This window comes from Lonchura striata, chromosome 3 (genome assembly GCF_050655825.1).
Source record: "Lonchura striata isolate lonStrDom1 chromosome 3, ASM5065582v1, whole genome shotgun sequence".
NCBI lineage: Eukaryota > Metazoa > Chordata > Aves > Passeriformes > Estrildidae > Lonchura > Lonchura striata.
In genome coordinates, this window is record NC_140705.1 from 81,044,761 (window position 1) to 81,063,403 (window position 18,643).

The following is an 18,643-nucleotide window of genomic DNA, read 5'->3' on the forward strand; positions in this document are numbered from 1 at the left end:
AGTTGTAAATGGCCACCCACAACCAGCTGACAGATACCTTGACAGAGAGTTCGTGAAAATCCACTCCAAAGAGTCCTGGAGGCAAAGTTGCCCTAAAGTCATTGAATTTTAAAGTACTTAATTTATTTGTATCACTTTTAAATTTGGTTTTGGTTCTTTTTTTTTGTTTTATCTTACCCTTTTTCTGTGTTTCAGCTATTTTGTTTGAAGTTTATTAGCTTCATGAATGGAGTTAAAATTTTGAATCGAGGTCTGTCTGGACAGGATGTCAGAAGTAGTCAAGTAGTCCTAAAGTGATACAGTTTTGGTTAAGAGAAGAAACATGAAAACAACATCAGTTCCCTTCTGGTGATAGATATGATGTAACTGGACTCTCAACTGATGTAGGGAGTAGGTGATAAAGAGCATCTGCTGTTGACTATGCCAGGTAATTGTAGCCTTTAACTTGGAGTAGTACAGTAGCTGTTCACATCATTGTTGCTTCCAGAGTCGATTACCTTGGGTTCTTTTTGTGTGCTTGTCCTTGGAAGCTGTAGCCAGACCAGAAATGTCTCCCTGTGTGCTTTGCAACAGAGTTGATAATCAAGTGTGTATCTGCACAGCACCTTTCACAGCAGCTGTCTCCTCCTTTCCAAAGGGACAGTTCATGGTCTGGGTTTCAGCTCGTGAAGCTGTAGATGGTGCTGAGCCTGTGCAGCAAGAAGCCTGCTTCTCCTGCTCTGGCAGCCACAGTGGACAGCAGCAGCCTCACTGGCAAAGCTTTCCTGTGGAGTGCTCCTGGTTCTGATGGATCCAAACCTGAAACTACTTGATTCCTCATGTTCTGTCTCTTTCTTTTAGGCAATGGTGGAATTATTATTGGAGTCAGATAATCCTGATTTTTAAAACTCGTGATCCCCCCAAGTTAACCATGGATAGAAAGACACTCTGAAAACCACTTAGACTGCCGTACAGTAATATATGAAATCTCAGAACAAAATGGATCTTGAGTCACATTGTGTGAATTCAGTGTTCTGCTTTTCTTGTGGACCCACCAGTGTTTATTTTAACCCTAAAAAGAAACACTCTGTGATACAGTGTTGTTATGCAAAGACAATAAAATTTATTTTCAAGGTGCCTACAATTTCACAGGTAGCAGTGTAGTTGCAGCGTTTTCTTGGGTCCATCTAATGATGGAGAATTTCTAGTTACCTTCCTTACTAAGTTTCTTGCACCTGAGGAACCAGAAGGAATGTGTTAAAGTGGTTTGTCCTGGTGAAATGAACTGGTGAAATGAAATGTCTTGTTCCCTTGCTAACGTTCTTTTGACCAGGACCTACCTCAGGAGTTGTAGCTGTTTTGTTTGAATGTCTTGATCGGCAATGGCTTGCTGGAATAGCTGATCACAGTTCAGTCCTAACAATAATTCATAAAGAAACGCTATGAACCAGGAAATCTAGTTACTGAATTTGTTGCTGCATTTGTTTCCTTTATAGTGGATAAAACTTGGATACCAGGATCGTCATGCTGGAACACATTACACAGGACTTTGTCCAGATGGTTCTGGAATGTCTCCAGTCAGGGAGACTCCTCAGCCTCTACGGTCAATCTGTTCCAGTGCTCAGTCACCCACACAGTGGTATGTGGGTCAATCTTCCTCATGTTCAGGTGGAACTTCCTGTGCATGAGTTTCTGCCCATTGACAGTATGGACACCACCGAGCAGAGCCTGGCTCCATCCTCCTGGCACCTCCCTTCAGATACTCACAGACACCCATGAGTTCCTCTCTCAGTGCCTCTTCCCGAGGCTGAACAGACCCAGCTCCCTCAGCCTTTCCTCATCAGAGAGATGCTCCAGTGCCTCAATCATCTTTGTTACCCTCCACTGGAGCCACTCCAGGGGCTCCATGTCTCTCTTGTCCTGAGGAGCCCAGAACTGGACTCAGCACTCCAGATGTGCCTCACCAGGGCTGGGCAGAGGGGCAGGATCACCTCCCTTGAGCTGCTGGCAGTGCCCTTCCTAATGCACCCAGGATTCCATTGGCCTTCTTGGCCACAAGGACACACTGCTGGCTCATGGATGGCTTGTTGCTCACCAGGACCCCCAGGTCCTCCTCCACAGAGCTGCTTTCCAGCAGGTCAGCCCCCAGCCTGTGCTGTTGCCCAGGGTTATTTCTCCCCAGGTGTAGGACCCTGGATTTCCTTTTGTGGAATTTCAGAAGGTTCATTCCTGCCCATCTTTCCAGCCTGTCCAGGTCTTTCTCAAGGGCTGTGGAGCACTCTGGGGTATCGGCCACTCCTCCCAACTTTGTGTTATCAGTGAACCTGCTGAGGAGGCATCTGCCCCTTCATCCAGGTCATTGAGGAACAAGTTAAACAATACTGCAATGCACCCACTACTGTCAATCTGTGAGTTCTCGCGTGTTCCCAGGTGCTTGGGTCTCAAAGCCGTGTTACAGAAAACTTTCTCCTACCAAAGACTAGAACTGGGTCATAAAGATGTGAGAAATAGAATCTCAGAAAGTAACAATCAACTGGTCATTCACTGGTTCATTTATGCCACACACCTCCCTGAATACACCCCTTAGACTCAGTGTTAGGAATGGTGCTCTTTATGTTGTGTTTGGATACAGTCTTAGCAGAGGGCTGACCTTATTTTGGGTTGGACTCAATCTTTAAATTCTCTTCCAACCTAGTCATTCTGTGAATTATTCCAGCTGTTTTATGGATTTTCCAATTGAGGACACAGGCACAGTTGCCATCAGAAACAGGGATAACCTTTTATTTATGTCTGTTCTGTAACTAGCAGTCTGAAATGGTTAGGGGTAGAACTGGGCTGGGGTTAACATCCTCTCTGGAGTTAGACCACTGAATGCTGCAATACCTCTCCAAGTAAAAAGATGACATGAGCCCATTCCCACCTGGTCCTTATTTTCTGCTTCAGAAAGTAATTTGTGGTAGAATCGCTATAATGGCTCATGGCTTTCTAAGATATGGATATTGCAGGTTACAGACGGCTGGCTTTCCTTCTGTGGCATTTAAGAATAACACTGTTTAGTTTTTTCTAAAACGACACCTTTAAAGAAGGACTGTTTTCTTTCTGGCAAGCGTCAGTCTGAAATGTGTGTGCCTGCCACAGGATGGCAGCAATACGTCACCAGTAAAGCATTGCTCAGTTCGAGTGTAGCATCTCAAGATGTACCCCAGAGATAAGTTATTCACACGCCATCGCTTTGTGAAGGTGGTATGACAAGCACAGGAAAGGCTTTGTGTGTCATTATTAATTTAAGCCATGTTTTACAACGTTTGTTACAACGTGATAATTTGCTTATCTACAAAAGCTGACCCTAGGGATGAGTTCTTTCTCATACAGCAGTTGCTATGGGAGTTCATTCTGTGGAGGGTTAAATACTGAGGGTAAGGTAAGTTATCTCTTTTTAATGCTCCCCAGTACATACATATTTCTTACCAATATCTGAGGGGCTTTCACCTTTAGGCCTGTGTTTCCTCTTCCTAAGGCCATCTGAACTATGCATCACTGCAGTGTGATGCCAGCTGCAATATACCTTGTTTCCCTGGAATCCAGGGCCTCTTTGAAGACATTCAGTGCCTGGAACAAGTAATTACTATTTTCATTGTATGCACAGCTACTTACAGCGAGTTTTCTGTCATCTCTTCTGAAACAATAAATTAATTTTTTTAAAAATTTATGAATTTTTATATCCATGCATCTTGAAGTCACTTGTAGCCGTTCTTGGCTGGTTCTGTCATCAGTGACTTGGCCCAGTACTGACTGGTAAAAACAAGATTCTGTGAAAGCTGAGGGGGCTTTATAGCTGTTACTATATAAAGGATCCTGTGAAATGAAATTATTCTTGAAGACTTGCATTGTAAAAGCTGAGCCTTTCTGTTAGAGAATGCAGTTTTAAACATCAAAAAGTGCAGGGGCAAAATAGGATTTGTAGCCAGCAAGCTCTCTGCCCTGGCAGACAGTAAATCATGCTGCCTCCAGCTAGGGATACACATCTCCCTGTCCAGCACGCCACAGTCCCTCTCACCCCTAAGCCCAGTAATGGCTACAAACATGCGCCATCCTAATGGTGCTTCTGCAGATGTGTCTCAGCTGCTCACAGAACCAGAGCTACCCTGTGCCTAGGGAGCACTAGAGACTAGAAACTCCCAGAAGGGCAGAAAGCCAGGGATGAGCCAGTCTGCGTGGTGGCTGATGTGAAATGGAGTGTGAGGAAGACAAGTGAGAGGGAGAAAGCCTTAGACTTCAGGGGAGCAGACTTTGGCTTCAGGTAGCTTGAGATGGGGTGCTCAGCTTCACCATGAGAGAGATAGCAAAGTAAAAGTGTAAGCTAAAAGTAAATCTTTATCAGAAATCAGGCAACCCCCCAGCAGGAAAAATGATGTCTGGCTCCAGATCAGAAGGCTTTGGAATGCTGAACACTTGCTTTATTAAAACTATACTATATTACATTAACATACTATTTAAAGAGATACTATACTATTCTACATACTTATTTCTTAACTTACTATATCTAACTAACAAAACCCATGACTCTCTGCTGAGAGTCCCGAGACACAGCTGGATTCAATTGGTCCATGAATCCAAACAACCTTCACCAGAATCCAATCAAGCAATCACCGTGGGTAAACAATCTCCATATCACATTCCATGTGGGACAAACACAAGAGCAGGTAAGAATTGTTTTCTTTTGTTGTCTCTGAATCTTCTCATTACCTTTCCCAGTAAAGCCTTGGGAAGAAGTTGTGCCTTGCTTTTCTCTGTAAAGAGAAATGAGGCAACAAATCTTAGCTTCACAATGAGCAACAAAAGGATGTTATAAATGTCAACTGTGTTGAATATAATAATATTATATTCTCATAATAATATAAAAATGTAATAATATTCTCATATGACTCAGTATGGAGAGCAAACCAGTACCATTACTTTCTCAGTACCTTCTCAGTACCAGAGAAGGCATGGGACTTTCTCAAAGCTGACAGGTAAGCTTTCCTGGCTGCTTCTGCTAGTCCACATAGCAGTGCATCCATTGTTATTCCAGAGCAACAAAATAAAATATGCTTTTTATGGTCAATTCTTTTCCTTGCATAGATGATGGAAAGTGCCCTGAGAGTCTTTGCCTGGCTGTTTGATGCCATGTCCCTTTTGGCCCTGAAAAGTCATTTTCAGGTATTTGAGGGAATATATCCTGAGATAATACTAGGATGACATATTTGTATATCACAGTGCCAATAATCCAAGGCTGTGCCAGGAATACTACCGAGAGAAGGACTTGTGCTCCTCTTTACTGCAGAAACCCTTTTCTCATGGTGTGGGAGACATACTCCTTCCAGTGTTGGCTGCGTGTAATAGGGATAAGTTGGGGCACATCCAAATCTAAAGTGATAGAAATCATACTCTTTGGGTGTGATGGGTGTGAATGTGCTTAGAGTCAAAAAACAAAACATGTGGAAAGCCCTGAGAGAGGCAGGAAATGCACAGCTGAGATTTACCATCATTTAAAGTGTCAGGCCAGAGGTGGGATCAAGGATCTATTTAACAAAGCATACCTCCTCATCCCTAAGTTTCTAGCAGGTGTATGTAAGGAGAGGGAACAACTGAGCTATTAGCAAGATCTGTATGATCCCATGTGACACACAGATTATGTTATAGATTTAAAGATGTAGGAGAATAATTGTGAATTAGGTGTGTTCTCTCAGAGCTCTCCACTTACTGTTCCTGCAGTGGCAATGCAGGCTCCTGAGTTGTGTACCTCATCATGAGGACAGCATTAAGAAGCATCTGAAACGTGATTTCCTTCTGCTGTTCTCACAGGTCAGAAGGTTTTTGTTCTTGACTAACAGCTCATTGCAGTATTGGTATTCATCCATTCTAAATCTCCTGCTGCGATCAGTGAAGGAACCTCATAGAGAATGGAGACAACCTTCTGTCTATGACCAATTGCTACTGTTTTTTGGGTTTGCCTCTGTCACTTGAAATTACACAAATGTCCTTTAATCTGACTTTTTATTGCTCCAAGGGGAAGTGAACATTTAGTAGTAGTACTGCCACAGTATGGATAGCTCCACCAATTCCTCTTTCCAGTCAGGATTTTAGAGAATCAGTTCTTGTAGCATTTTAAAGGAAACTTCCAGTAGCCTTGAGCTTTACAATTATCCTTCTCAAGAGATATTATGTAATTGAAAGCGTTATGAGAAAGAAAATATCTCTGACCTAGTATCAGAAAAGAACCTTAAAACTTCCCACAGGTGCAAGCAGGGTTCAGATCACTTGCGTGAATTGTAGCCAAGCCTTGAGACAGGTGGGATTTTTGAGTTTGCCTGGGCAAATAAAATGTCCATTGTGAAAAGACTTGGCATGGTGCATAATGCCATTCAAATTTTATCCTTTATTTTTCCAGTTTGCATTGGTAAAGTGACCTAAGAACTGAGAGTGTTTTGAAAGCTCACTGCCTATGTGTCTGTGAACAGTGATGGTCTCTGTTTTCCCTCAGCAGATACAGCTTTGGCTGACCTGCTCAAAGGATTATGAGCAAAAGTGGGCAATGTGGTGAAGTGCTCAACTCCTTGGCCATGTCAAGCTGCAGTTTGGATGCAACTCCTCACCTCTTCTGACCTTGCTTGGTAGCATGTGCTCTTGCCTAGGTAAGCAGCCCATTTATTTATACACAAACAGCCCTGTAAAGCTGATACTGCTTCTTTTGAAGTGCTGAAGAACTTTGCCATTCATTTACAAGATCATGGAGACTGTAATTTTCAGGCAAGCCACTCTGAAATCCCTACTGGAGTTGTCCCTGTTTCTCTGAGAAGTCATCTGCTTCCTTCCTTTCTCTAAATTGATCTCAAAGCAGAGTCCCTGCAAAGAATATTGATGTTTTAAAACTTTCCAGGGAAAGAAGAGATGGTGTTTCCTCTCCTGTAGGTCTTATGTTGTGCTGAATTTATTCCTCTTGTAAAAATGCTGCATTCATTCACATGCAAAAGCTCTTTGTGAAAAGCTCTTTGTTTTTCAGTGGAAGTTAGTGGTACCCATTAACTTTTTGGTCAACGTTTTAATTTCAGATTGCAGTGTCAATACCATTTCATTATAGAGATCAACTTAGAAATGTGAAATGCTTGGAAGTTTAAAAAAAACAAAATAAATTTTTTGTCTTTGTGTATGTCTTGTATCAATGTTTCCCATGAGGAAGGCTAACATCTATAGCCTGTCTGTACCACCATGGCATCTTGAAGACTGCTGAGGTGATGGTATCTGTCTTCTAGAAGACTGTTGATCCCAGCCATATAGTGAAGACAGACAAATAACCACTATTGCCCTTTTTAAATGTCCTTTTAAGAGAAGAGGCTAGGAAAGTTTATTAGTAATTCTCACTTGGCATTATTATAGGCTGAGAAATCTTTATCTGAAACCTCTTATAATCCTTACATCTGAAACTATTTCCCTGTTGCAGGTGTTGAGACTGGGACATTGCTTCAAATTTGCAGGGAGAAGCAAGCTGATAGTCATGGCACACCTGAGTTTTTTCTTTAGGAAATGCTGCTGGAAAGCAGTCATCTCCAGATAAACCCAATGAATTGAAATAATACATTCGGATTTTGTACAGGTCCTGGGGTTTGGATGGGAAAAAAAGTAAATGAGTACTTCAGCTCCATTAAATCCTTATAGAAGGGACTGTAAAGGGAATCAGCCTTTCTCTACACAAAAGCCCAGGAGGAGAGAGTGGGGTGGGCAGTGGTGATGAGGGGAGAGATGGCTGAATTGCTGCAGAAATCACAGGAATCTGCCTGTGCTCCTGTCATCCCATCACCCCCATTCTCTGGCAAACGTGTGTGACTGCATGCAGGCTGCATCCACCTTCAAGGTAAAATCTGTAGCCCTTGCACAGGGACTTCAAGAGGCACGAGCTGTTCCTTACAGATGCTGGGGCTGAATCCCAGCTGATGCTGGTGCTCAGGTGTTAGAAAGTTAGTGGAGCAGCAGTGCTGCCGCTTCTGCTCTGCCCCTAAGGTGCACTGGTTTAGAATCACGTATAGATTTTGTTTCATCTATAGGATAACATATAATGTATTTATTATGTTTCCTAAATATTCTTAGGGAAGCTAAAGCCTTGAAATTTAACAGAGCTTTCTGGCATTACAAAATATACAGAGTTTGTGACATTTTTCACTTTCTTTCACCAGTGTTGTTGAAAATTATCAAAAGTCTTGTCATTAGTAAATAAAAGCTTAATGGAGTCAAAGTTTCTTCTGTAAAATCCCACTGCTTGTAAGGATATGCAGCTCCTTCCTCTCTAATACAGTGTGTACAATTTGGTTATAAAATATTGTCTATACACAGCTTATTGGCAGAAATCTGTCTGCTATAAAATGCCAAATTAAATTCTGAGCCAGATTGGAGTCCCTTCACACAACAATTGTATTCTGTGGCATAATGATGCTTCCATTAAAACTGTTTGTGTGAAAAAATAATGTTTGTGATAAAACTTGTGGGTTTTACCATATATCCCAAATACTGGGGCGTGATGCAGAATTTCTTTGGCAGTCACACAAAAGAGCCCGTAGGTACATAGTGGCAATCCAAACCTTAGTTTGCTTTTCTAGAAATTGCACTCCTGACTTCTTCCCCAAAGTTTGGAAGAAAAGCTGAAGTGGTTTGTCCAAGAATAATGGTCCCACTAACTTTCCAGGGTGTGGATGTTAGACTTAGAGTCATATATCCTGTTCAACAAGGGAACAAGGGACCTTTACCATTGTGTAAGTATAAATACAATGTCTGGGTTTTTTTTCATATATTTTTGATGTATGGAAAAGTACTAGGCTGAAGTAAATTAAATCATATAAATGAAAGGAAATTTTTGTTTTCCTCTTTCTTGGGAGCTCGGACATAAAGACTTGTTAGTACTGATATTTTGATGTATAGATCAAAGCCCAGAATAAGATAAGAAATAAAAGGGTAATATTTAATGTTAAGCAACAACCTAGGAAGTGAGGAAAACTATCTTGTTGTCCATAAAACTTTATATTCTTAAACTGATTGTGTATTGTTATATAACCTGGAAGTGATTCTCTAAACACTTGTACTGTTTTCAAATGACCTCCTAATAGGTTAGATGCTGAGCTCTAATCTTCTTTGTGTGAGTGACATTCTCAGTATTCTGGAAATGTCCATTATCTCTGTGAGTGTGTGAGATGTACAGGATCATGAACTAAGTATCAGAAGAAAAACATTTTTCCTTTTTAGGATCCTGGGAGGATGCATTCTTTCTGATTTTCATCAGAAACTTACAGTCAGTCCATAAAGGGTAAGAGTCCATAAATAGAAGAATCCAGCACATGTAGGACTCCTCTGATGCAGCAGTTTCCTAAACTGGTCATTGTTATGAGCCACTACTATTACCTGCTCCCATACCTGCTGGAAAGCAAATATTAAACATTTCATAGGCATCTATGGGATGCAGTTTGTAATAGCAACTGGCATCTGGAAACATTGAAGAGGATTTGGCTGACAGAAGCATAACACCAGGTTAAGATTTTTTATATTTTCAGTAATTTCCTCCTGTTGTGTATTCTCTTAATCCAAGATTAAATTCTAATTGTGGTTAAATCCTTGGAAAGCTCATCGCTTTGAATGGAAGTTCTAGGAAGACAACATGCCTGGGGTTTGAATAGGAAGTTTCAGGGTGTGAACCTTACTACCTTGCCAATTCTGGATGTTTTATGCAAGGCAAACACAAATAATAATAATGAAGACAGAAACCTCACAGGCTGTTCTCAGACATGATGGGAAAGGCAACACAATGAAAACCTAGGTGCCCTCGGTTTTGCTCTATTTGATGCTGCCTGCACACAATCTCACATGAATATGTTAAGATAAAAGTCTGTGTTGTTTTGCTAGCTTGGATGTTGGAGCTAAGCATGCTCAGTGTCATCAAAAGCAATCAAAAAGTATCATCCAAAAGGAAAACCTACACTTCAAAGTGGTCAGAATCAACCTGTGCATAATTTGACACAGCAAAAGAACAGATGAAGTTAAGCAGGGCATTTGCTTTTTTCTATAATTTTATGTGATGACCAAAACTTTAGTGAAGCCAGTGCAGCCCTGTGCAGCCACTGCCTGATCTGTGTAACCAGTAGCACACAAACACAGTTACTGCTATTGCCAGTGATCTACCACAGCCTATGCACTGACACTGCAGCATTAAGGCATGTCAGGCTTGCTTTGCCTCAGATTGCCTTAGCCTGCCTGGAACTTCATTGTAACTGGCTTAGCTATGACAGCAGTTTATTTTAAATATCAGGTCACTGATCATGGGATATAACCACAATTTTTGTACAGACAATAGTGAGTAATTATTTTGTGCAAAGAAAAATATTTATTCCATCAGAATAAATGCAGTGTAAAGGAAAAAAGGCCAGACACGGTGATTGAGGGCTGCCTGTGGCAACCCAAGATGCAGGGGAGAGGAGTGCAGACATGAAAAGGGTAAGAAAAGAGGGCATGGGAATGTCCATAGTTAAGACCTATGGATAGTTTAGCAGCAAACAATTAAATGTGAACCTTTGACACATGTAAAACTGGTTTATAGGTACCAGAGGAAACATAAGAGAGGTATACAACAAATGTAAGATATTTTTTATACAAGTCATTCAGATATAATGTGGAGTTGCAGACCAAATAAAAAGAACAAGCTGTAAAGTAAGAAAGAAAATCTACCATATGAAGCTCCGAGCAGACTTTAGAAAGAGAAGAAAGGAACCAGCAATTTCAGCATCATGCTGCTTGGACACTGCCATCGTGTTCTTTTCAGGAAAAAAAAAAAAAAAAAAAAAGGGCAAAATGATGCTCCCTGTCACTATTTCCTCCTCTGACTGAAGGCAACTGCCTGAAGACTCGAGAGAAAGAGTTGAAAGGTAAGTATAACACCAGGGAGAATGATAGGTGCTAGAAAGTATGTGTTGTATTGAATAGTTATGGAGACTTTTTCCCATGTTAGTGTTCTTTATTTATTTTTTTCGTCATAAATGAAATACATTTAAAAGGCTTTTGGCTTCTCTGTTTCTTCCCGTCTAATTCCTAATTTGCAATAGCTGAATTTGCAATAGCTTGTTTAGTTCCTAGAATGCAACTTTAAGTTTCTCCTGACATTAAAGTACTGCTGATACATGAAATGCTGGAGGTTTTGTTCTGCCTTTTCTGCAGAGAGTGATTTCTTCATATGAGTCAATCACAGATCATCACAGATCAATCACAAATACACTAACCCCTGTTAGTGTATTTCAGAGCTTGGTAAGTAGAAAAACCCTGATATATTCTGCCTTTTTGAAACAACACCTAAAAAATTAAAGAACAGTATTTGCATCTCAAAACATGTACCATTTTGAAATTCCAGGCATATGATGCAAGCCCATATTTGGGGGAAATTGATGCTCTCACTGGGCTCCCCTCCGAACTGGAGCAGTGAAGCACTGCTGTAACACAGACAGTAAAAGCACCCCAGTGACAGAACACCAGCCAGCCATTCTTTTGAATTGGGTTTGTTTAAATCTGCTACTGTAATGAGCTCACCAAGGATGACTGGAAGGCTTTTAATGCCAAAAATCCAAGTTTTACTGTAGAAGAAGCTACAGTAATATTCTTTTAATAATAATAAAAAAAGAAATCAGTGTAACTCATTAAGACAGGTTAGAAATAAAAAGGCTCAAATCTTGTATTCCTTTGTGCCACAGAAAGGCTCCTGCCTTTTAGCCACTCTCTCAGTGATTGCCAAGAATGGCCCCACCTCTTATTAGGAAACTCTCTATCACCTCAGAAGCAGGACTTACCCCACTTCACTTGAGACCTCTTGCAAACTGATTCAGCTGTCCAAAAAGTTTTAATTTCCTTTACCATCACCTAACCTCTGCAATGTGAGTTCAGCTCAGAAAACGGAGTTTAAATAATACGAAGCTTCAGCCACCTAATCTGCACAAAGTATTTTCCATTCTCTTCAATCATCTTTCAACATGAAAGCAGCATATATCTGAAGAAGCAAAGTAGCCTGTTTTTGTATTAGCATCAATCTAAAGAGTATTCCTTGAGAAATAGTTAATTTCAAACTGTATATTGCAGTAATAAGCACTGACCAAGCTTTTTTTTCTGTCATGTAGTTTTCAATATCAGTCACAACCTATAGAACACAATCCCTCAGAGAAAAATTAGCATTCAGGATTGATGAGATGAAGAATAATGTATGAAATTGAATAGGCTAAAGTCCATAGAAATCATGGCAGAAGTATGGATTTTGCAATATATTCATTATGTGATGCAACCATTGTCTTAACTGAGTTTGACAAATAACCCAACACAAAAAATTGTGGTTTAGACATTTAACTAGAGAATGCATAGAGTGCAATTGTTTTCATTCTAGAATGTCACAGCAAGAGCTAACATCCAGAGTTAAACAGGCATGTTTTGAAATATAAATGGTCAAGCATGTTGTTTTACATTATGATCACTCTTCAGTTTAAATATTTCAGATGTGATTTTGTTCTACAAAATTGGACATTGGTTACAAAAGAGTAGATTCAAATCTGGCTCTTACAGATAAACAATTCCAAATGGCTTGCAGCAGGCACAGTCATTCCCATTTGTCAATCAGCAAGTTTGAAGCATTACTTACCTGATCTCAGGATTTTTTTTCCTTTTCATTCAATGAGCATTAGAAAAGAATCTGTGCAAATACTTTCAACAACTGTATTTTATTTGAACCAGGGAAAACATACGTGATCTGGATTTGAAAAGATCTTCTGTCACTGATATAAAATGTATTTTCTGGCTACCTTGATGAAATCCATAGGCATAACTCAACATTGTGTGACTGTTCATTGCAAGACTAAGTGACATCTTATTGGCTAGTAACAGTTTATTTTCATTTTGCAGGGAATATTCTAATTAAAAATGTTAAGTGAAAATGAAAATAAATCATCAAAAAGAATCTATGTAGACAAGTTCCATCTAATATACCATTGGATTTGCCTGGAAATCCCTCAATTACAGTTCTATAAAATTTCAGAAGATTTTATGCCTTACCGAGACAAAACTGTACTTTTACTCCATACAACAAATTTTTTATCTGCTTATGGTTTATCTTAACCCATTCCTTCTGAAAAGTTTTCCTTTTGCCTCTTCCTTCTACGGTCCTTTCCTTTAAACCATGTATAACAGGCATTGTGAAAAAATAGTGCTGTGAGAACTTACACCAGCTTTCTGACATAATCATTTCTTTGGCAACTGCCCAAATTTCTCTGCTCCTCAGGGAAAACAGGTGCTTGTTGGGAACATTCATCATATGTTTTCTGTCACACTCAAATTTTAATTTTTAGGATTTTTCTGTATTGGAAACAGCACATTGGATTGCAACATAACCAGACTGAGGATGCCAGGCCAGTCCTGGCTGCTGTGATATTTGCTTTTTTGTGCTGGTATATATGTCACTTTGAAAGTGCTTAGGCAAATAGGGAGGATTCAAAGGCTGTTGCACTTTTTAGCAGCCCAAGTAGAAGATACTTATGGTTTGTATCTACTCTAAATTGGCTTTGCCTGCTGCCTTAGAGACCACAGGTTGGTATAGTACGTTGGTAAGACAGGCTTTATTGCCCCGTTGTGTCCTAGTCCGGTCATTTCATCGCTGCCTTTAGTCAGGTATCCCAAGACATTGGTGGCTCCAGGCATTTCCTCACTCATTTCCCCTGCAGCAGCGGCTGCCCCGAGCCTTGGTGCAGCCTCGGGGGTGATTTGGCGTGGCCATGGGGTGCAGTTGCAGTATTGTTTGTGTCCCTCCTGTGGGCCCAGCCTACAGCAAAGGGGTGCTTTAGGGTCCTTTCATAGCCAAGTGCATTTTTCACATGCTTTCCCACAGTTGCAGCTGTGCTAAACGCAGTAATTCTTCCAATACTATCACAACATTTTAGTTTTCTTGTCCTTTTATAGAACTGCCCATAGCATATGCTGCTCTAATCCTTTCAAAGCCCTTTGTGAAGACAGTGAAGGCACCTGGGGATAATCTCTTTGAAGACACTAAATTGGTCACCACCAAAGCACTGAGAGACACAAAATTAGGCTCCTGTAATCTGCAGAGGGAGCCTTCCTCTCGTTTGGAAGCACAGTCACCTGCAGACCCACCAAACAAACCACAGCAGTTTGCCCAGCCTCTCTTCTTCACTGGAGGATGCCACCAGAAGGAGGAAGGAGAAAACTGAAAGCCGATCAAGGTATTAATCACTCTCAGTGTGTGAAGACTGGGGTGGGGGAAAAACAATCACCAAAAATGAAGCTTAACCACTTTGCTGCTCTGTCGCTGTCGAGTCAGGACAGGAATGAAGAGACTCTGGCTCAGAAGGCTGCTGAGAGTAAAACTCTGGTTTATTCAAAATACACTGCTTTTTATACAGAGATTTGTGAGGACCAACTCCATTGGTCCTGAAGTGAAAACAACTGACAGCATTGGTGCAAAGTGCTTGACGCACAGTGATAGAACTTAACTATAAACAATGTGAATAACAAGAGAGATAAATAATTATTTACATTCTTTTCCAACTCTTTCCCAGGCTTCTGCCCGGCTAGAAACTCCCGTTTCTCTCTTTGACTGAATCTGAGACCCACATTGCTCCAAATGAATTAATTTAGACTCAAGTTTTTTATCAGTTATGACTACAACCTGATTATTAAGAGAGGCCATATCTAAAATGCAATCATTGATACCCCAGAAAAGACTAAAAGTATTCCCAGCTGACTCAAATCCCTCTCACTTCAACAAAACAAGATCTCATTTTCCAACAGTATGGGAAAACATATGGGTCCAACATTGTACTTGGACCTTACTCCAAGATTGGAGAGTCCTTAGCAGTCTAAAAATATGATCCAAAGTACTTACATTTTTTTCAACCTGTACTGGAAATTACCTTCCCTTCTTTTTAAATTAACACCTATCCTGCTGGTAAAGTAATTTATTAGATTATTTTTTCTGCTATGTTAAAGTCACATTCTCAGGTGATCACACCTCCCTGTTTTGGTTTTTTGCACTGTGCCATTTATTAATTTGTGTGAGATTCTCCCTGAATTTCATTTGAACTAAAATTGCACTCATCTTCAGTAAAGAGAAAAAGATGAAAGTACAGCTATTAAGCAACTATCAGTATGGTGTGGGTGTGTCTGTGAGCCTGTAGATTTTGTGGTGTCACCTTATTTTAAAGGAAGTTGTCTCTTTTGTCAGATACACACTCTTCATTAGAGGTTTTTGCACTAGCAGTAATGTCTTTTGCTGGCCACAGGTTTACAGGCTGTATTAATAGATAGGATTAGTGAAGAAGAATAGGTCAGAAGGCTGCAAAGCTCCTGTCCCTTGAGATTTTCTTCTTTAGATCATTAGTCTTATTGACAGCTCCCTTGAATACAGCGAGCAGAAACTGAGGAAAAGGCTGGAGCCATTTTATCCACCAAGACATTCTGGGGAAGGGTGATTTCTGCATCAGAAGCTCCACTGAAAATGTCTGTTCAGTTTTCTGCACAGGCACCCTGGAGGAACAACAACATCAGTTTTCTGACCAGAGAGGCGGCTGTAACAGAGCAAGGAGAGACTATAATAGGTTTCTACCTGTTGGCTTTAGGTAGGTATTTGGCTTGGGTGTGAAAGGAAACTCTTAAATAGATGTTGTTGTCAAATTCAATGTGATTCATTTTATCCCTAATGGAAAAGGATGGTATAAAATGTAACTTTTTTTCAGCAATTGCAAGATCAGAGAAGTACATCTTACTTTTGTTAAAAAGAGACTTATAATCTATGCAGAAATCTTGTGGAAAAATAAATAGTCAAACCTGTAAACTTTCAACCAATATTCATTAAGTTTAATACATGGGAAGATAAAAAAGTACCTTATCAAAAGAAGTACATGATAATTCCATATTTCTTGTGTTTCAATAGCACTGAATAAATGTTCCCTGTTTTTCAGAATTGTGGCTGTTGACAGTTTGTTGGCATCCCACAGTTATCTTCTGGAGAGACACAAAATATGTATTGTGGTTCTTAACTTTAATTTTTTGTATTGTTGGTGCTTAAAACGCTGGATAAATATAGAAGTTGACTTCTTCAAGTAGACTCGGAGAAAGATCTAAGTACTAGAACCTTATACTGTGTTAGCAATCACAATACCAAATGTTTCTTTTAATTCCACTGGAAGACAGCTACTAGAAGTGTGTAAGAGGGATTTGAAAATGGCACTCAGTATAAATGCATTCTGATACCACTGTAATTTTGTTTTTTTTTATTTTAAATATTATCTATTTTGCTTAGACTTACTGCCTAACACAGGGAAACGTTTTAAAATTTCAAAAAGTGCAAGGATGCTAAGTAATAAAAATATCAATCATAGAACCTCACAGAAGAATAGAAGAAAATTTAACTTTTATTAAATCGGTTGTTCTTCTACAGCATATTTAGAAGACATAGAAAAACATGTCTATTTTTAAATTATTGGCCTAACACATTATTTTTATTCTTAACTTATTACATATTTCAATTAAGTTATTAGCCCTCTGCTTACAATTGACAAAGGCCTGTGGAAGTTAAAATATTAAATACTAAGTATTTTGATATTTTTACGTGAGACTTTCTAATTTTTATCTATAGAAACTAGGGAAAGTTGTGCTTAGAACAAAAACAGAGATTCTAGTAGAAATATATATGGCTTCTCTCTTAGGAGAGTGGTTGTAAGGTAAATCAGAGGTATTCCAGTTTATGCCCACTCTGTTTTCATCTGCATATCCCCTCGTGAATGGCTGGGAACTGTCTGTACCATCAGCTAAAAAATTAAGCAGTTGCACTTAAGACTAGAAAGAACATCTTAGGTCAGCAAAGCCAGTCCCCTACAGAGACAATGTATAATCTCATTTACACAGCTATTATGCTCTCTCATATAACTGGCTAGGGTTTTTTTTGGTGCTGTCATTCTCCCAATTGATAACATGTTCCTGATTTTGTTCCACTGTTGGATAGGAGCCTTCACCTAAATTCTTAGCTGAAATTATTGCAACAACTTTATACAATTTTTGGTCATTCCTTTCAATTGAAATAAATTTTTGCTTGTAAATGACATCCTATGGCCAATCTATGCTCCTGAAGGAACAATCATACCTTGAGGTCTACCTCTGTATTCCTGTATTTAGCAATTGAGGGAATTTTATTTTGTTGGTTGATTGTGGGGCAGGGGGAAATTATATTTATTTATCTCAGCCTTATAGCCAGGACTGAATACAGCATCCAAGCAGGGTCTTGCCATCACTATTCACATTCATATTTGCAGTCTATCAACTCTACTGATCCCTCCCAATATTGCCTCTGCATCACACTGGTAGTTCAAACTTCTTCCATCAATCAGCTAGCAGAGATGTTCTCCTCTGCTGCTTCCTGGTAATGATCTCACATCTTCTAGCAAATACCTAGGTGCCTGAGCCTTTCAGATCCTTCAGCAAAGTTTACAAGTGCTTTGCATGTTATAGCTGCTGTTTTGAAACTTACCTCAAGATTCAAAACTTAAGTTCCTTTTCTTGCAGAGTATGTACAACCAACAGAGGCACTACTCCAAGTGTAGTGTAGCGTAGATCTGGTTAAAACTGATGGATGTATATATACCTTTTGGAAATTATAACTTTTGAAAAAATATGTTATTTATACATAAATCAGGAAAGTCCTAATTTCTTATCTCCTCAAAGGTCTGCTGTCACAGTCCTGCTAGCAATAGCCACAGCAATTTATAATGATTATTTAATGTACACCAATAACTCATTCTATCCAGGGAGCTGTGATGTGGCAGAACAAGTTCTCTGTCACACAGACACCCTCTCATCCTTCTGGCAGCAGAGAAAAAGGGCCAGTCCATCTGCAGGCTTCCTGTACCTCTGGTGCTTTAGAGCTCTGGCAAGTCAATCTACATTAGCAGAAGTTTACAGATACTTCCTTACACAAAGCCCCAAAGATGTTCATATTTGATACTCTTGGGTTTTTGATGCCTTGGAAAATGGCTTCAGTGATAACACTTCTCTAGTTACTATTTTCTTTTCATTCAAATTTAAGTATGGCAGTGCAGCTTCTTTCAAATTCTGATGTACTTTTCCAAAACCAACAAGATGTATGTGATTGGTATTAGCATTTGTCCAGAAGATAGGGTTCCTCTGAATCTCCTCACCTTCGCAGGATAAAGTCCTAAAAACCTGACTACGTTTGGCCAAGTCTTCCTGGAGTCACTCATTTTGACAGAGGTAATGAACATCCAAGAACCATGATCTAACACCTTTTGCTGAGCTAAGACCTCTGTGTGTCCCCTCCTAGAAATTCTCCCAGGTGACAGGTAGCACAGCTGTGATTTGTGGCAGACAGTACACTGATGTGTGTGCTGTAGGTGGTACAGCAGCCAGGCAGTTTTGGATCCAGGTGGGGGCTCCTCAGCACCCTGCATGAAAACCTGAGTGCGGCAGTGTCATGTGCTGGCACTGCGAGGAAGCATGTGCTGCATTTTGCAAATGCTGATGGACATTGAGACCACTGCACTGCTTCTTGACACCCAAGCCACTGTTCCATCATTCTCCTTGTTAATGCTTCGGC

The 18,643-nt window shown here is 40.0% G+C and overlaps 1 protein-coding gene across 1 annotated transcript in view; it reads left to right on the plus strand.

Annotated features, from left to right (window-relative positions):
• The first annotated feature begins 13 nt into the window (after positions 1-13).
• The window catches only part of LOC146767962 (visual pigment-like receptor peropsin), a 54,977-nt gene continuing 36,347 nt past the window's right edge, over positions 14-18,643 (plus strand). The window contains exon 1 of the mRNA XM_085576929.1: positions 14-15,653. Coding sequence (XP_085433055.1) covers positions 15,533-15,653 — 121 coding nt within the window. The 5' untranslated portion in view covers positions 14-15,532. The remainder of the gene's footprint in view (positions 15,654-18,643) is intronic.